Genomic DNA, 17,543 nt, shown 5'->3' on the forward strand with positions numbered 1-17,543 from the left:
GACCTCAAATCACAGCCACTGGGGCTGAGAGAACCAGGCAGCCCCAGGAGCCAAGGCTGCTGGAGGGCCAGGCGGCAAGGGACCGCTGACCCATTGGCTCCTTCCTGAGTCCTTCTGGACCCCAGACCCAGACACCCTCATTTTCCCCCAAATGCAGCAAAAAGCCCCAGAGAGAAAGAGAAGAGAAGGGCTGTGAGGACTCACCTGAGGAGACGGTGACCAGGGTTCCCTGGCCCCAGTAGTCAAAATTGTCACATTGCCAAGGGCCCCATTAGGCGGTGTACAAAAACCTTACTCCCACCTACTGCCCGGCCGCCCGGCCACCACAGACGCCCCAAGTCCTCTGGTCTGCGCGCCCCAGACACAGCCCATTGTGCGGGCCTGACTGCCGCAGGCAAACCCCCATGGCCCCCAGAAAGGCCGTCCACAGAGCGAGGACCTCACAGCCTCCAAAGCAGCTCCTGGGCTCCTCACAGGGTCCCTCAGAGACCCAGGAGTCTCTGGAAATTGCTTCCCTGCACCAGGACAGAGGGGTAAAGAGAAAGCTGTCTTACCTGAGGAGACAGTGACCAGGGTGCCCTGGCCCCAGTAACCAAAAGCATTGCACAGGGACACAGTCCCTGCTCCTCCCCTGACATAAACCCTCCCCGGCCCCCTGCTTGGGCCATGTCTCGATGCTGGAGGGTGCCGCACGCAGCTGGCTTCCCTGCCCCCAGCGACACGACACCACGGAAAGACAGACACAGGTAGGGGTGCATTTACCTGAGGAGACGGTGACCAGGGTGCCCTGGCCCCAGAGGTCTAAGTAATCATGTTCACACTGATACACCTGCCTAGTCCCCAGCACACAAAAGCCGGGCCCTGATACAACTTCTCCTTCCCAGCTGTCAGCTGTCCCCAGGCTCTCTTGCCTGGCTCTTGGCTTGCTTACCCCCCAGGGCCCAAGGGGGCTGCACCGCAGTCCTGCGGGGCCCCAGGCTGGATCTCAGGCTAACGGACAGCAGGGCTCTGGGGCTCCAGCACTCTGGCCATGGTGGAGTTGCGAGCAGCCCCGGGGACATGGCCCGGGGCCCATGGAGCAGCTGCAGGGGAGACTCACCTGAGGAGATGGTGACCAGGGTGCCCGGGCCCCAGAGGTCAAAGTAAATGTCACCCAGTGAGCTGTCCCTGTGCTGCAGCCTGCAGCAGACCCCACAGCCAGGGTCCCCAGGGAGATGCAGGAGCCAGAAAGTCTTTCTTCTGCTCGAATAAATGTCCCGCCCCATGCCTCGCATGATCCCTCCTGCCTCAGGCCCCTGGGCTGCCATGTGGGTGTCCTTCCTGACAGCTGACCGGCTGTGCTCCTGAGGGCATGTTCTCTGTACATGGCCTTCCCATGGCCCTCACCACCAGGGCCCCATCCGGCCCTCTGGCCATGTCACGTCCACTTGCCACGTCCCTTCTGAGCAGGCTAAGCACCCCTCTCAGCCTCCTGGGGCTGCCCGCCAACCCACACTGGGTCTGCAGTGAGCCTGCCCCGTGAGCCCAGGGCACCCTCGGACCCTGTCATCAGAAAAAGCTCATCTTTGCTTTAGAATAGGCAGTGGCCACTGGCCCTCGGACCACTGGCCCACCGGGTTTTTGTAGAGCTGTCAATCACTGTGGCCCCAGTTAGCACTGTGGTTCCTACCTGGGCCAAACCCCCCAGGGCCAGAGGGGGTGTTGGGTGGGGCCACAGAGCTGGCATGGGAGACGGGGCCACATCCTCCCAGCCATTCCCACATCAGCTGCAAACTGATGGCCACTACGAACAACAATCCCAGCATTGAAGGCTCTCCTGCATCAGTTTTCCTTTGCTCTTCCTGAAATAAGAAAAGGTCCAACACTGTGCCCATGGGCCACCTGCATTCGGGCCATGTGGGCCTTGGGTGGTGGCACAGGTGGAGGGGCAGGCAGCACCAGTGCTTGCTGGGCCTCTGGCCCCCGCCCAGGCCCCTGGGCCCCCGGGGGGTGGACAACCGCCAGCCTGCCCCAGGGGCCTGTCAGAGTCTCGGCCTGCAAGGCTGCTTTCCCACTGGCCACGTCTGTGCACACAGAGTAGCACATCAGTGTCCTCGTGAACAGGCCCCTGGGGGCCAAGGCAGTGCCCACTGTGGCCGCCGTGTGCCTGTTTGCCCCAACTGCTGGTCATGGAGGAGGCTCTCAGCTCTGCATGCCCCTGGCTGTGGGGTGGGTGCAGGGGGAGGGGCATGAGGGTCTAGGGCCCAGGGCCACCCCACCCCCGCCCCACACAGGCTGCTGTCCCCAGACACCACCCATCAGGCGGGGGGCTGGGTGCCAGGACACACAGGCTCCCCAGGCCCATGCGGGTGAGGCAGGTGTGCTCATGTGTGGGCCAGGGACTGAGAGGGGGCGATGACAGGCTTGCTGGCAGAGGGGTCAGTGAAGAGTAAGTTGCCAAGACCTCAGGCTGGCCGTGTGCCTGCAGAGGAGTGCACATGGCTCCATGTAGTTGAGTGGCCTGTGTGCCCCTCGAAGAGGCTGATGGGTGTGCGGGCCCTGTTTAGAGTCTCTTTCTGGAAAGTTCTGTCCAGTACGGTGTGAAGGATGGATCCAGGAGGCCTGGAGCAGCAGGAGAGGGAAGCCTGGATGCTGGGAGATTGTTAGGGAGCCCCTGGGGTGGCAGGTAGGTCACAGGGTCTCCTGTGGGAGGTGGTGGGATGAGGGTGGGGGGAGCAGGGAGGGCAGGGCAGTGTCTGAGACTGTGCACCCAGGATTCAGGGCTGAGGCTGGGGCTCTAGGCTTCTGGCCTGGTCTTGGGAAAATGAGGAGAAGCAGGCCCAGCAATGGGTGTAGCTGGCGATGGCACCTCGGGGAGGCTGATGACAGGTGTGTGTGGGGGACCCGCCACCATGCTGGGGTGCAGAGCCTCTCTGGACATGGTTGGACACCAGCACATGGACAGTGTCCAGTCTGGGGTGATGACGGCCCAGCCGGGGGAGTACCATAGGGAGGCCCTGTGTAGGGGCAGAGCAGCCTAAGGGCCCTGAGGCACCTGTGAAGGAAGCCAGTGGGGGAGGAGAGACAGGGATGAGGCAGGGACAGTGGAGAAAGAGCAGTGGTCTGTCATGGGAGGGGGTGGCTGCAGCCTCCATGAGAACGGCTGGCCCTGGGGACCCGGGCTGGGGGGCAGGGCAGGTTGAGGGCTGGGTTGAGGCCTCTGGTCCCTTCCCACCCCCATGCCCGGGCCTCCTGGGTACCCACAGGGGTAGCTCCTGGCTCACAGGCAGGGCTTGTTGAGCCCCAGTCCCTTTCTGGGATCACTGTGCTAAGGTCTCAGCCTTGGGACCTCCTCTCTCCTTTTAGGGAACAAGGGTAAGCTCTGCTCTGGCCCTTCAGGAAGCACCTGCTCTGGCTTTCTAGAACCTTCAGTTCCTGGATGGGGGAAGAGAAGGTGCCCTCTGTGCCCTGCAGGCCCATCTATGTCAGCTCCCAGCTCCCAGCCCTAGGCCCTAGCCCTGCCTCTCCACCATGGCAGAGACAGAAAACCAGGCAGGCTGCAGGTGCCGTCTGGCCTACAGAGGACCCATCACAGCTCTGGGGGACCTGCGCGTCCTGTTGGGCCCTTGGGGAGGATAGCACCTAACCTTGGCAGAGCTCTCGAGCCTTCCACAGAGAACTACACACTGTGTGCAGTTTGGATAGGGGCAGCTGAGCTGGGTCTGTGTGGCTGGCCGCGCTCATGCTCAGTGCTGGGAGTCTGGCCCTATCGTCCAGGGAGAGGACATGGGCGTTTCAGGTGTACACTTTGGCGAGGGCTGGCTGTGGTGTCTGGACCAGCATAATGGGGTGGCCAAAATTGGGCTAACTGGTGGGTCTTCCAGCCTCTGCTCACAGCTGCAGGCTCCTGGCTCCCCTACGCCTTCCAGAACAGTGACTGGGAAGGTATCTCCTGGCTGACTCAGCTGCCCTGAGCACGACTCAGAGTTGAGTCAGAGGCCGAAACCCGAGGCAGGTGGGGAGACCACCCTGTTCAGTCAGGACATGTCCACGCAATTGCTTCTGAAAAAGGTGGTGACCTAGGAGCGGCTGGCCTGGGGCCTGTGATGCTGCCATGCCTCGGTGAGCTAATCTTGCTGCAGGGTCTTGTTCCCCCCAGAATGGAGCATGGTGGTAGGCCAGATGGCCAGAATGCAGGTGTGCTCTGAGTACCGACCGCTGGTCCTCACACTCACAGGGAGAAGTTTTGTCTCTGAGACTTGACCTCAGGTGGCCTCTGCCAGCAGGGAGCTGCTTCCTGAGCCCGACGCTCCAGGAGGAAGGTCCATTCAGGCAAGAACACAAGAAGAAAGTCCTCTTGCTACATTTCTCAGGCCAGAAGCTGCAAAGAGCAAATAGCTGCTGTTGCCAACAAACCGAAGGGAACAGAGAGGAATAAGAAACAGAATTTCCCTCCTCTGAGACCCTGTGACATAAGCAAAAAGGAGTTAAAAAAAAAAAAAGGGCAAGAGCTTACAAACAAATATGAAACAACAAGAGGATGGGCTTCAAGTCCTGCTATGGGAAGAACAGAAGACCCCAGTGGCTCCTGGCAGCACCACCCCTGTCCCAGCTCAGAGAGGTTCCGGGTGGTTAACAAAGCCCAGAGAGAAGGGGCCAGCAGGCCGGGGCAGTTATCACTCTCTAGGCCTGGAGCACCTTCAGATGCGAGACCGAGGGTTGACCAGTGGGTAACCAGGGCTGATGTCACTGAGGGTGTAGGGTGTTGGGTGGGTGTCTCTGTGAAGGGCGTTCCTTCGTGGCAGGAGAGGGGCTGCTGCAGCCACCAGTGCCCGAAGCCAAGGGCCCGGCAGGAGCTAACGCACTCTCATTGCCATCCTGGCTTTTTGTATAAGAAGGGAAGCCTTGGCATCTTCTGCATCTCCTTGTCCAGAGTGAATCCCATGTCTATCTCAGGTCTCCCTGAGGGTCTCGTCCCCTGGACCTGGTAGGACTCTTTCACCAGGCTGGACAGGCAGCTCACGTCAACCTGCTTTCTTGGTGGCACAGAAGGGCTGCTTCTGAGAATGGCTGCAGGGAATGGGTGGGTGGCCACAATGGGTGGCTCAGGTCCTGGGGCCACCACCCCCCACGCCCCCCCCCCACCAAGAGTGGGACGTGCCCGTCCCTGCAGCTCAAACTCTGCAATGACCTGGACATTCACTAAGTCTCAGAGATTATGACATGTCCCCTCACCCCTTCTTTACCTTAAGGCTGCAATAAATCAGGTTAAGCTCAATGCCCAGCCAACAGTACCCAGAGGGATGTCCACAGCCAAAGGCCCTGACCCCTTGTCACTGTTGTCATGTTCTTGTGAGCATTGCCAGCCATATGCACTTTTGAGGCAGCATTCAAGATTTTGTCTTGAGGACTGTCCCGACTTAGACTGGGAGGCTTTTACCCCTCCCTTCCTCATTGTTCCCACAGACTCCTGTCTTCATAGGTTCCCACCTAGTAATGAGTGGGAAGGGAAGAGCAAAGTGCCCTTGGAATTCTTGGGGACCTCCCAAGGCCATTAGTCAAGGCTGGGCACCCCAATTGTGTTAGAGAGAGTGGATGTTCTGTGGATAAAGTGTCTGTGTGGACAGAATGGGGAAACATGACTCTCAGCTTTTGGAACATGAAGATGGTGAGGTGCCGCCACCATGACCACTGACCCACCCAGTTAGCTCATATGTGGTGAGTTGCTTTTCTGCTGATGGCTCTGTGTCTGCTAAGAGCCAGCTCCCTGGGGCCCCTGCCATGGGTAGACCAGCTGCTCTTCTTGCAGTAAGGAAGGGGCAGGGGCTTTGGTGTGTGCAGAGGTGCAGCTTAGTCCTTTTCCACATTTACCATGATCTTCCTTGGAAGAGTCTCTTGAATGCTCTGAGCTTCAAGATCCCTTATCTGCAGGAACATGGGAAGTAGCATCTTGCACACGAGTCTTGCAGGATTAAGAGGTAGTGATGCAAAAGAGGAGCTCAATGACAGGGAGTACGTACAGAGAAGAGGCAAGGAGTCCTCTGCCATGACACGGAGGCTGAAATCTTTAAATTTGTTTTTTAAATAATCATTTTATTTTATTTTGCTTCATCAAGACAAGTGCAGTCCTTAATCTCCATCCCCCATCTCCCACCCATCGCTCCTGTGGTCACCATCAGTGTGTTCTCTATAGTTGAGATTCGGTTTCTTGGTTTGTCTTTCTTTCTCTTTCCTTTTTGCTCATTTGTTTTGTTTCTTAAATTCCACAGATGAGTGAAATCGTGTGGTATTTGTCTTTCTCTATTTCACTCAGCATAATACTCTCTAGCTCCATCTGTGTTATTGCAAATGGCAAGATTTCATTCTTTTTTTGACTGAATAATATTCCATTGCATATATATGACACATCATTATCCATTCATCAGTCCATGGGCACTGGGGCTGTTTCCACAACTTGGCTACAGTGTGCTATAATTATTGGAGTGTATGTATCCCTTTGAATTAGTGTTCTTGTATTTGCATAAATACCTAGTTGTGCAGTTGCTGGATTGCCTTTCTATTTTTAGCGTCTTGAGGAAGCTCTATATACCTTTTTTTCAGAGTAGCTGCACCAGCTTGCATTCTCTCCAACAGGGCAAGAGGGTTCCCCTTTCTCCACATCCTCACTAACACTGGTTGTTTCTTGTGTTGTTGATTTTAGCCATTATGATAGTTCTTTTTTTAATAATAAATTTATTTTTTATTGGTGTTCAATTTGCCAACATACAGAATAACACCCAGTGCTCATCCCATCAAGTGCCCCCCTCAGTGCCATTCTGATAGTTCTGAGGTTATATCTTATTGTGGTTTTGATTTGCATTTTCCTGATGATGAGTAATATTGAGCATCTCCTCATGTGTCTATTAGCCATCTGGATGTCTTTTCTGGAGAAATGTCTGTTCACATCTTTTGCTCATTTTTAAATCGGATTATTTATTTTTTGGGTGTTGAATCTGGTAAGTTATTTATAGATTTTATAAACTAACCCTTTATCAGATATGTTGTTTGCAAATATCTTTTCCCATTCTATAGGCAGACCTTTAGTGTTGTTGACTGTTTCCTTTGCTGTACAGAAGCTTTTTATCTTGATGAAGTCCCAAGAATTCAATTTTGCTTTTGTTTCCCTTGCCTTTGGAGATGTGGTAAGAAGTTGACACATCTGAGGTTAAAGTTGCTGCTGTGTTCTCTTCCAGGGCCTATCTCACATTTAGACCTTTAATCCATTCTGAATTTATTTTTGTGTCTGGTCTAAGAGACTTGTCCAGTTTCATTCTTCTGCATGTGGCTATCCAGTTTTTCTGACACAGTGTGTCGAAGAGACTGTCCTTTATCCAGTGGATAGTCTTTCCTGCTTTGTCAAAGGTGAGTTGACCACAGAGTTGAGGGCCTATTTCTGGGTTCTCTATTCTGTTCCATTGACCTATGTGTTTTTGTGCCAGTTTCATACGGTCTTGAAGATCACAGCTTTGTAATATAGATTGACATCCTGAATGATGATGCCTCCAGCCTCAATTTTCTTTTTCAAGGCTGCTTTGGCTATTCAGAGTCTCTTGTGGTTTCATACAAATTCTAGGATTGTTTGTTCTAGCTCTGTGAAAAATTCTGGTGTTATTTTGACAGAGATTGCATTAAATGTGTAGATTGCTTTGGGTAGTATAGACACTTTAACAGTATTTCTTCTTCCAATCCATGAGCGTGGAATACTTTTCCATTTCTTTGTGTCCTCTTCAATTTTTTTCACAAGTGTTCTACAGTTTTCAGAGTAAAGATCCCTTACCTCTTTAGTTAGGTTTATTCCTAGGTATCTTATGTTTTTGGTGCACTTGCAAATGAGATTGATTTCTTTATTTCTTTTTCTGCTGCTTTGTCATTGGTGTATAGAAATGCAACATATTCTGCACATTGGTTTTATATGTTGCAACTTTGCTGAATTCATGCATTAATTCTAGCACTTTTGTGTATGGAATCTTTCAGGTTTTCTACATAGAGTATCATGTCATCTACAAAAAGTGAATGACTTTTTCTTTGCCTATTTGGGTACTTTTGATTTTTTGTTGTTGTCTGATTGCTGTGGCTAAGACTTCCAGTTCTATGCTAAATAGTAATTGTGAGAGTGGACATCCCTGTCATGTTCCTGATAGTAGGGGAAAGTCTCTCTGTTTTTCCCCATGGAGGACAATATTAGCTGTGGGTCTTTCATATATGGCCTTTATGATGTTGAGGTATGGTTCCCCTATCCCTACTTTGTGGAGGATTTTTATCAAGAAAGGATGCTGTATTTTGTCAAATTCTTTTTCTGCATCTATTGAGAGGATCATGTGGTTCTTATCCTTTCTTTTATTTGTCTTTTTTTTTTGTGCTTTTCATCCTTTCTTTTATTAATGTACTGTATCACATTGATTGATTTAGGAATATTGAACCAAAAAAAAAAGGAATATTGAACCATCCTTGCAGCCCAGAAATGAGTCCCACTAGATGGTGGTGAATAATTCTGTTGATTTATATTTGTCATATTTTATTGAGAATTTTAAAAAAGATTTTATTTATTTATTAAAGAGAGAGAATGCACAAACAATGTGCATGAGATAGGATAGGGGCAGAGGGAGAGGAAGAGAGAGAAACAACACTCACACAGACTCCCCACTGAGTGTGGGGCCAGAAGTGGAGTTCAGTCTCATGACCCGAAATCATGACCTGAGCTGAGATGGAGTCAGACACTCACCCAACTGAGCCACCTAGGTGCCCCTATATTATTGAGAATTTTGGCATCCATCCATGTTCTTCAGGGATATTGGTCTGTAATTCTCCTTTTTTTTTGTAATTCTCCTTTTTGATAGGATCATTGTCTGGTTTGGGGATCAAGGTAATGCTGTGTCATAGAATGAGTCTGAATGTTTTCCTTCCAGTTCCCTACTTTGGAACAGCTTCAGAGGAACAGGTTTTAGTTCTTATTTAAGTGTTTGGTAGAATTATCCTGGGAAGCCATCTGGCTTGGACACTTGTTTCTTGGGAGCTTTTGATGACTGCTTCAATTTCCTTGTTGATTATAGGTCTTCTCAGGTTTTCTATTTCATCCCGTTTCAGTTTTGGTAGTTTACATGTTTCTAGGAACACAACCATTTCTTTCAGATTGCCTAATTTGTTAGCATATAATTGCTGATAATATTCTGTTATAACAGTTTGCATTTCTTTCAAGTTGGTTGTTATCTCTCCTCTTTCATTTATGACTTTATTTACTTGGGTCATTTCTTTTTGATAAATCTGGATAGGGGTTTATCAATCTTATTTTTTTAAAGAACCAGCTCCTAGGTTCCTTTATTTCTTGTACCCTTCTTTTGGTTTCTATAGTCCTGATTTTAGCTCTGATCTTTATTAATTCTCTTATCCTGCTTTGTTTAGGCTTGATTTTCTGTTCTTTATTCCACCTCCTTTAGCTGTAAGGTTAGCTTGTGTATTTGAGACTTTCCTTGTTTCCCCAGAAAGGCCTGTATTGCTATATACTTCCCTCTGAGGACCACCCTTGCTGCATCCCAAAGGATTTGAACAGTAATGTATTCATATTCATTTGCTTCCATGGATTTTAAAAATTTTTCTCCAGAGGCGGGGCAAGATGGTGGAAGAGTAGGGTCCCCAAGTCACCTGTCCCCACCAACTTACCTAGGTAACTTTCATTTTTTTTTCCCTAGGTAACTTTCAAATCATCTGAAAACCTACAAATCCGGCCTGAGATTTAAAATGATAACAGCTGAAATGCTAGAGAAAGAAGAGTTAGCACTTCTAACAAGGTAGGAAGACTGAAAATAAATAAATAAAAGAGAATCCAGTGGGTGAGGGACCCCGTGAGGAGCCAGGTGAAGGCTAGGGGGTGAGAGCATCCAGGACAGGAAAGCCTAGTCCAGGAGAAGCAGTAACTTTACCAATATTCCCGGATGGAAAGACTCTCGCAGGGAACTCGGGCAGGATCCCAAGAGGGGCAGTGGGGCCCCCAGGTTCCTGCAGTCACTAACAGAGGAAGTGTGCCCTAGGGGAGAATGCACCACAGACCATGGACCGAGTCATGGTAAACTGCTGGAGAACGTGCGTCAGGACCTCAGGAGCAGCTCAGGCATCAGCTCTGGGTGGAAGGGGCTACACGGCCCTGGGAGAGTGATTCCAGTGGAACAGGCCCCAGATCTCAGGACGCCATGGGACACAGCCCAGGATCCTACAATCCTCTAGGGACAGGCAGAGGCCAGGAGGGCCCAGGACAGTGAGGGCGCTCCTGCCACTGGGCAGCCCCAGGCTGTACAGGTCAGCGCCCTGCCCCTGAAGCATCCAGGCCACTTTGGACTGGAAGACTGCAGTAGTTACTGCAGGAGCTGACTCCAGGGCTGGAGAGCTGGCCGCCACCAATGATGTTGTTCCTTCTGGTGCCACTGTGTACCTGGGAGGATTTGGGCCACCAGGGGCCCCATGGGATAAATAGCTTCCACTGAGCCTTGCACCTGGCAGGAGGCGGGTCAGCTCCCCCAGGAGCACACATCTGAGAATCATCACAGCAAACCCCTCCCCCAGAAGGCCCACTGGAAGGACAGGGGAAGAGAAAGATCTTGACCAAGCAGCACTGGAAAGCACCAGGAAAAGTCAAGGGATATATAGTATATAGAATCAGAGGATATCCCCCTTGGGTTTTGTGTGTGTGTGTGTGTGTGTGTGTGTGTGTGTGTGTTTGTTTTTTCCTTTTTTTTCTCTTTTTTTTTTCCTTCTTTTTTCCAGTACAACTTGTTTTTATCCACTCTGCACTGAGCAAAATGAGTAGAAAGAACTCACAACAAAAGAAAAAAATCAAAAATAGTATTCTCTCCCACAGAGTTACAGAATTTAGAATACAATTCAATGTCAGAAAGCCAATTCAGGGGGATCCCTGGGTGGCTCAGCAGTTCAGCGCCTGCCTTTGGCCCCATGATCCTGGAGTCCCAGTATTGAGTCCCACGTGGGGCTCCCAGCATGGAGCCTGCTTCTCCCTCTGCCTGTGTCTCTGCATCTCTCTCTCTCTCTCTCTCTCTCTCTCTGTGTCTATAATAAATAATAAATAAATAAATTTAAAAAAAGAAAGCCAATTCAGAAGCACAATTACAAAGCTACTGGTGGCTCTGGAAAAAAAAGCATAAAGGATTCAACAGACTTCATGACTGCAGAATTTAGATCTAATCAGGCCAAAATTAAAATCAATTAAATGAGATGTAATCCAAACTGGAGGTCCTAATGACAAGGATTAATGACGTAGAGTGAGTGACACAGAAGACAAGTTGTGGCAAGGAAGGAAGCTAAAGAAAAAAGATAAAAACAATTAAGACCATGAAGAAAGGTTAGGGGAAATAAATGACAGCCTCAGAAGGAAAAATCTATGTATATTTGGGGTTCCAGAGAGCGCTGATAGGGACAGAGGACCAGAAAGTGTATTTGAACAAATCATAGCTGAGAAGTTCCCTAAATTGGGAAGGGAAACAGGCATTCAGATCCAGAAGATAGCGAGGTCCCCCCCCCCGAAAATCAATAAAAACCATTCAACACCCTGACATTTAATACTCAAAACTTGCATTCCAAAGTTAAAGAGAAGATCCTTAAAGCAGCATGAGACAAGAGATTCCTAACCTTACGGGGGGAAGTATTAGATTAATAGCAGACATCTCCACAGAGACATGGCAGGCCAAAAAGGGCTGGCAGGATATATTCAGGGTCCTAAATGAGAAGAACCTGCAGCCAAGAATACTTTCTCCAGCAAGGCTCTCATTCAGAATAGAAGGAGAGATAAAGAGCTTCCAAGATAGGCAGGAATGAAAGAATATGTGACCACCACACCAGGTATCCAAGAAATAATAAGGAGTACTCTGTAAAAGAAAGAAGAAGCACAAAGAAATAAGACACATAAACACAGACTGGATAGGTATCATGATGACACTAAATTCATATCTTTCAATAGTAACTCTGAACTGAATGGGCTTGATGATCCCATCAAAAGGTGCAGGGTTTCAGACTGGATAAAAAAGCAAGACCCATCTATTTTCTGTCTACAAGAGACCCACTTTAGATGTAAGAGAATCTTCAGCCTGAAAATGAAAGGTTGGAGAACCATTTACCATTCAAATGGCCCTCAAAAGAAAGCAGGGGTAGCCATCCTTATATCAGATAAATTAAAGTTTATCCCAAAGTCTGTAGTAAAAGATGAAAAGGGACACTATATCATACTTAAAGGATCTATCCAACAGAAGGACCTAACAATCATGAATATTTATGCCCTGAATGTGGGAGCTTCCAGGCATATCAATCAATTAATAATCAAAGTTAAGACATACTTAGATAATAACACACTTATACTGGGAGACTTCAACACAGCCCTTTCTCCAAATGACAGATCTCCTAAGAACAACATCTCAAAAACAAAAACAAAAAACAAAAAACAAGAGCTTTAAATGATACACTGGACCAGATGGATTTCACAGATATTCACAGAACTTTACATCCAAACACAACTGAATACACATTCTTCCCAAGTGCACATGTAACTTTCTCCAAAATAGACCACATACTGGATTACAAATCAGGTCTTAAGTGATACCAAAGGATTGGGATTGTCCCCTGCATATTTTCAGACTGCAGTGTTTTGAAACTAGAACTCAATCAGAAGAAGAAATTTGTTTTTTTATAATAAATTTATTTTTTTATTGGTGTTCAATTTGCCAACATACAGAATAACACCCAGTGCTCATCCCGTCAAGTGCCCCCCTCAGTGCCCGTCATCCATTCACCCCCACCCCCGCCCTCCTCCCCTTCCACCACCCCTAGTTCCTTTCCCAGAGTTAGGAGTCTTTATGTTCTGTCTCCCTTTCTGATATTTCCCACATATTAGAAGAAGAAATTTGGAAGAAATTCAAACAAGTGGATGTTAAAGACCAACTTGTTAAAAGATGATAGGGTCAACCAGGGTATTAATGAAGAATTAAAAAGATTCCTGGAGACTAATGAGAATGAAGAAACAACCATTCAAAATCTTTGGGATACTGCAAAAGCAGTCTTGAGAGGGAAATACGTCACAATACAAGCATCCCTCAAAAAACTGGATAAAACTCAAATACACAAGTTAACTTTGCATCTAAAGGAACTGGGGAAGGAAGAGCAAACAGATCCTACACCCATCAGAAGAAGAGAGTTAATAATGATTCGAGCAGAACCCAGTGAAATAGAGACCAGAAGAACTGTGGAACAGATCAATAACCCAGCAATTAGTTCCTTGAAAGAATTGTAAGATAGATAAACCATTAGCCAGCCATATTAAAAACAAAAGAGTAAAGAATCTAATTAATAAAATTATGAAAGCAAAAAGAGAGATCACCACCAATACCAAGGAAATTCAAACGATTTTAAAAACATATTATGAGCAGTTTGTACACCAATAAATTAGGCAATTTAGAAGAAATGGATGCATTTCAGGAAAACCACAAACTACCAAAACTGGAACAGGAAGAAATAAAAACCTGAAAGGCTGATAACCAGGTATGAAATTGAAGCAGTCATCAAAAACCTCCCAAGACACAAAAGTTAAGGGCCAGATGGCTTCCTAGGGAAATTCTTTTTTAAAATTTATTTTTTATTGGCGTTCAATTTGCCAACATATAGAATAATACCCAGTGCTCATCCCATCAAGTTCCCCCCTCAGTGCCTGCCACCCAGTCATCCCCACCCCCCGCCCACCTCGCTTTCTACCACCCCTTGTTTGTTTCTTCCCAGGGGAATTCTATCAATTGTTTAAAGAAGACATCATACGTATTCTATGAAAGCTGTTCTGAAAGTTAGAAAGGGATGGAATACTTCCAAAATCGTTCTATGAGGCCGGCATCACCTTAATTCCAAAACCAGACAAAGATGCCACCAAAAAGGAGAATCATAGACCAACATCCCTGATGAACACATGCAAAAATTCTCAAAAAGATACTAGCCAGTAGGGATCCCTGGGTGGCGCAGCGGTTTAGCGCCTGCCTTTGGCTCAGGGCGCGATCCTGGAGACCTGGGATCGAGTCCCACGTCGGGCTCCCGGTGCATGGAGCCTGCTTCTCCCTCTGCCTGTGTCTCTGCCTCTCTCTCTCTCTCTGTGACTATCATAAATAAATAAAAATTAAAAAAAAAGATACTAGCCAGTAGGATCCAACAATACATTAAGAGGATTATTCACTATGACCAAATGGGATTTATCCCCAAGATGCAAGGCTGGTTCAACACTTGTAAAGCAATCAGTATGATTGATCATATCAAGAGAAAAAACAAGAACCATATGATCCTCTCCATAGATCCAGAGAAAGCATTTGACAAAAAACAGCATTCGTTCCTGATAAAAACTCTTCAGAGTGTAGGGATACAGGGAACATTCCTCAGCATCTTAAAAACCATCTATGAAAAGCCCACAGCAAATATCATTCTCAATGGGGAAGCACTGGGAGCCTTTCCCCAAAGATCAGTAACAAGACAGGGATGTCCACTCTCACCACTGCTATTCAACATAGTACTGGAAGTCCTAACCTCAGCAATCAGACAACAAAAAGACATTAAAGCCATTCAAATTGGCAAAGAAGAAGTTAAACTCTCCCTCTTCCCCAATGACATGATACTCTACATAAAAAACCCAAAAGCCTCCACCCCAAGATTGCTAGAACTCATACAGCAATTTGGTAGCGTGGCAGGATACGAAATCAATGCCCAGAAGTCAGTGGCATTTCTATACACTAACAATGAGACTGAAGAAAGAGAAATTAAGGAGTCAATCCCATTTACAATTGCACCCAAAAGCATAAGATACCTCGGAATAAACTTAACCAAAGAGATAAAGGATCTATAACTTAAAAACTATAGAACACTTCTGAAAGAAATTGAGGAAGACACAAAGAGATGGAAAAATATTCCATACACTTGGATTGGCAGAATTAATATTATGAAAATGTCAGTATTACCCAGGGCAATTTACACATTTAATGCAATCTCTATCAAAATACCATGGACTTTCTTCAGAGAGTTGGAACAAATTATTTTAAGATTTGTGTGAAATCAGAAAAGACGCCGAATGGCCCGGGGGATTTTAAAAAAGAAAACCATAGCTGGGAGCATCACAATGCCAGATTTTAGGTTGTACTACAAAGCTGTGGTCATCAAGACAGTGTGCTACTGGCACAAAAACAGACACATAGACCAACGGAATAGAATAGAGAATCCAGAAGTGGACCCTCAACTATATGGTCAACTAATATTCGACAAAGGAGGAAAGACTATCAATTGGAAGAAAGACAGTCTCTTCAATAAATGGTGCTGGGAAAATTGGAATCCACATGCAGAAGAATGAAACTAGACCACTCTCTTTCACCATACACAAAGATAAACTCAAAATGGATGAAATATCTCAATGTGAGACAAGATTCCATCAAAATCCTAAAGGAGAAGACAGGCAACACCCTTTTGGAACTTGGCCACAGCAACTTCTTGCAAGATACAGCTATGAAGGCAAGAGAAACAAAAGCGAAAATGAACTATTGGGACTTCATCAAGATAAGAAGCTTTTGCACAGCAAAGGATACAGTCAACAAAACTAAAAGACAACCTACAGAATGGGAGAAGATATTTGCAAATGACGTGTCAGATAAAGGGCTAATTTCCAAGATCTATAAAGAACTTCTTAAAGTCAACAGCAAAGAAACAAACAATCCAATCATGAAATGGGCAAAAGACATGAAGAGAAATCTCACAGAGGAAGACATAGACATCGCCAATACGCACATGAGAAAATGCTCTGCATCACCTGGCATCAGGAAAATACAAATCAAAACCACAACCAGAAAGGGAGACAGAACATAAAGACTGCTAACTCTGGGAAACGAACTAGGGGTGGTAGAAGGGGAGGAGGGCGGGGGGTGGGAGTGAATGGGTGACGGGCACTGGGTGTTATTCTGTATGTTAGTAAATTGAACACCAATAAAAAAATAAATTAAAAAAAAATTAAAAAAAAAAAACCACAATGAGATCCCACCTCACCCCAGTGAGAATGGGGAAAATTAACAAGACAGGAAACAACACATGTTGGAGAGGATGCGGAGAAAAGGGAACCCTCTTACACTGTTGGTGGGAATGTGAACTGGTGCAGCCACTCTGGAAAACTGTGTGCAGGTTCCTCAAAGCGTTAAAAGTAGACCTGCCCTAAGACCCAGCAATTGCACTGCTAGGGATTTACCCCAAAGATACAGTTGCAGTGAAACTCCGGGACCCCTGCGCCCCGATGTTTCTAGCAGCAATGTCCACAATAGCCAAACTGTGGAAGGAACCTCGTTGTCCATCGAAAGATGAATGGAGGGATCCCTGGGTGGCGCAGCGGTTTGGCGCCTGCCTTTGGCCCAGGGCGCGATCCTGGAGACCCGGGATCGAATCCCACGTCGGGCTCCCTGCATGGAGCCTGCTTCTCCCTCTGCCTGTGTCTCTGCCTCTCTCTCTCTCTGTGTGACTATCAAGAATAAATAAATAAAATCTTTAAAAAAAAAAAGAAAGATGAATGGATAAAGAAGATGTGGTCTATGTATACAATGGAATATTACTCAGCCGTTAGCCATTACTCAGCCATTACATTAGCCATTAGCCATATACGACAAATATCCAGCATTTGCTTCTATGTGGATGGAACTGGAGGGTATTATGCTGAGTGAAATAAGTCAATCAGAGAAGGACAAACAGTATATGGTCTCTTTCATTTGGGGTATATAAAAAATAGTGAAAGGAGAAAGGAGAGAAAATATGTGGGAAATATCACTGAAGGTGACAGATTGTGAGAGACTTCTAACTCTGGGAACGGAGCAAGGGGTGGTGGAAGAGGAAGTGGGCGGTGGTTTGGGATGATTGGGTGACAGGCACTGAGGGGGGCACTTGATGGGATGAGCACTGGGTCATATGTTATATGTTGGCAAACTTAACTCCAATAAAAATAATATTTTAAAAACTAATAAAATTCTCTCCTTTCCTGGTTGAAATTATATATATTTCACTAATATATGTTGGGGTAATGGGCTATTTTATTGATATTGGGAAGGGTCCTCTATACCTCTTAGTTGTGAATGTTTCTTTCTTTGTTTCCTTCCCCAGATGAAGGAAGTTCTCCCCCATGATTTGCTCAAATACTCTTTCTTGCTCTCTTTCTCTTTCTTGCCTTCAGGCACTCCAATAATTCTGATTTGCTTCATTTTATGACATCATTGATTTCTCAAAGCTTTCCTTTGTGGTCCTTAGTTGTGTTTCTCTCTTTTTCTCAGCTTCCTTTCTATCAATTTGTCTTCTAAGTCACTTACTGTCCCTTTTGCCTCACTTACCCTAGCTGTTAGAGCATCAAATTTAGACTGCATTGCAGTTAGAGCATTTTTTCTTTTTAACCTGATTCTATCTCGTTTCTTTTTTATATGATTTTATTATTATTATTTTTAAAGATTTTATTTATTTATTCATGATGCACGAGAGAGAGAGAG

The 17,543-nt window shown here is 46.8% G+C and overlaps 1 gene segment (V, D, J or C); it reads right to left on the minus strand.

Annotated features, from left to right (window-relative positions):
* Positions 1–17,543, minus strand: part of LOC106557516 — a 180,912-nt gene that overhangs the window by 12,550 nt on the left and 150,819 nt on the right. The window contains 1 exon segment of the C gene segment in view: positions 205–247. Coding sequence covers positions 205–247 — 43 coding nt within the window.

This window comes from Canis lupus, chromosome 8 (genome assembly GCF_011100685.1).
Source record: "Canis lupus familiaris isolate Mischka breed German Shepherd chromosome 8, alternate assembly UU_Cfam_GSD_1.0, whole genome shotgun sequence".
In the NCBI taxonomy this organism is placed as follows: Eukaryota; Metazoa; Chordata; class Mammalia; order Carnivora; family Canidae; genus Canis; species Canis lupus.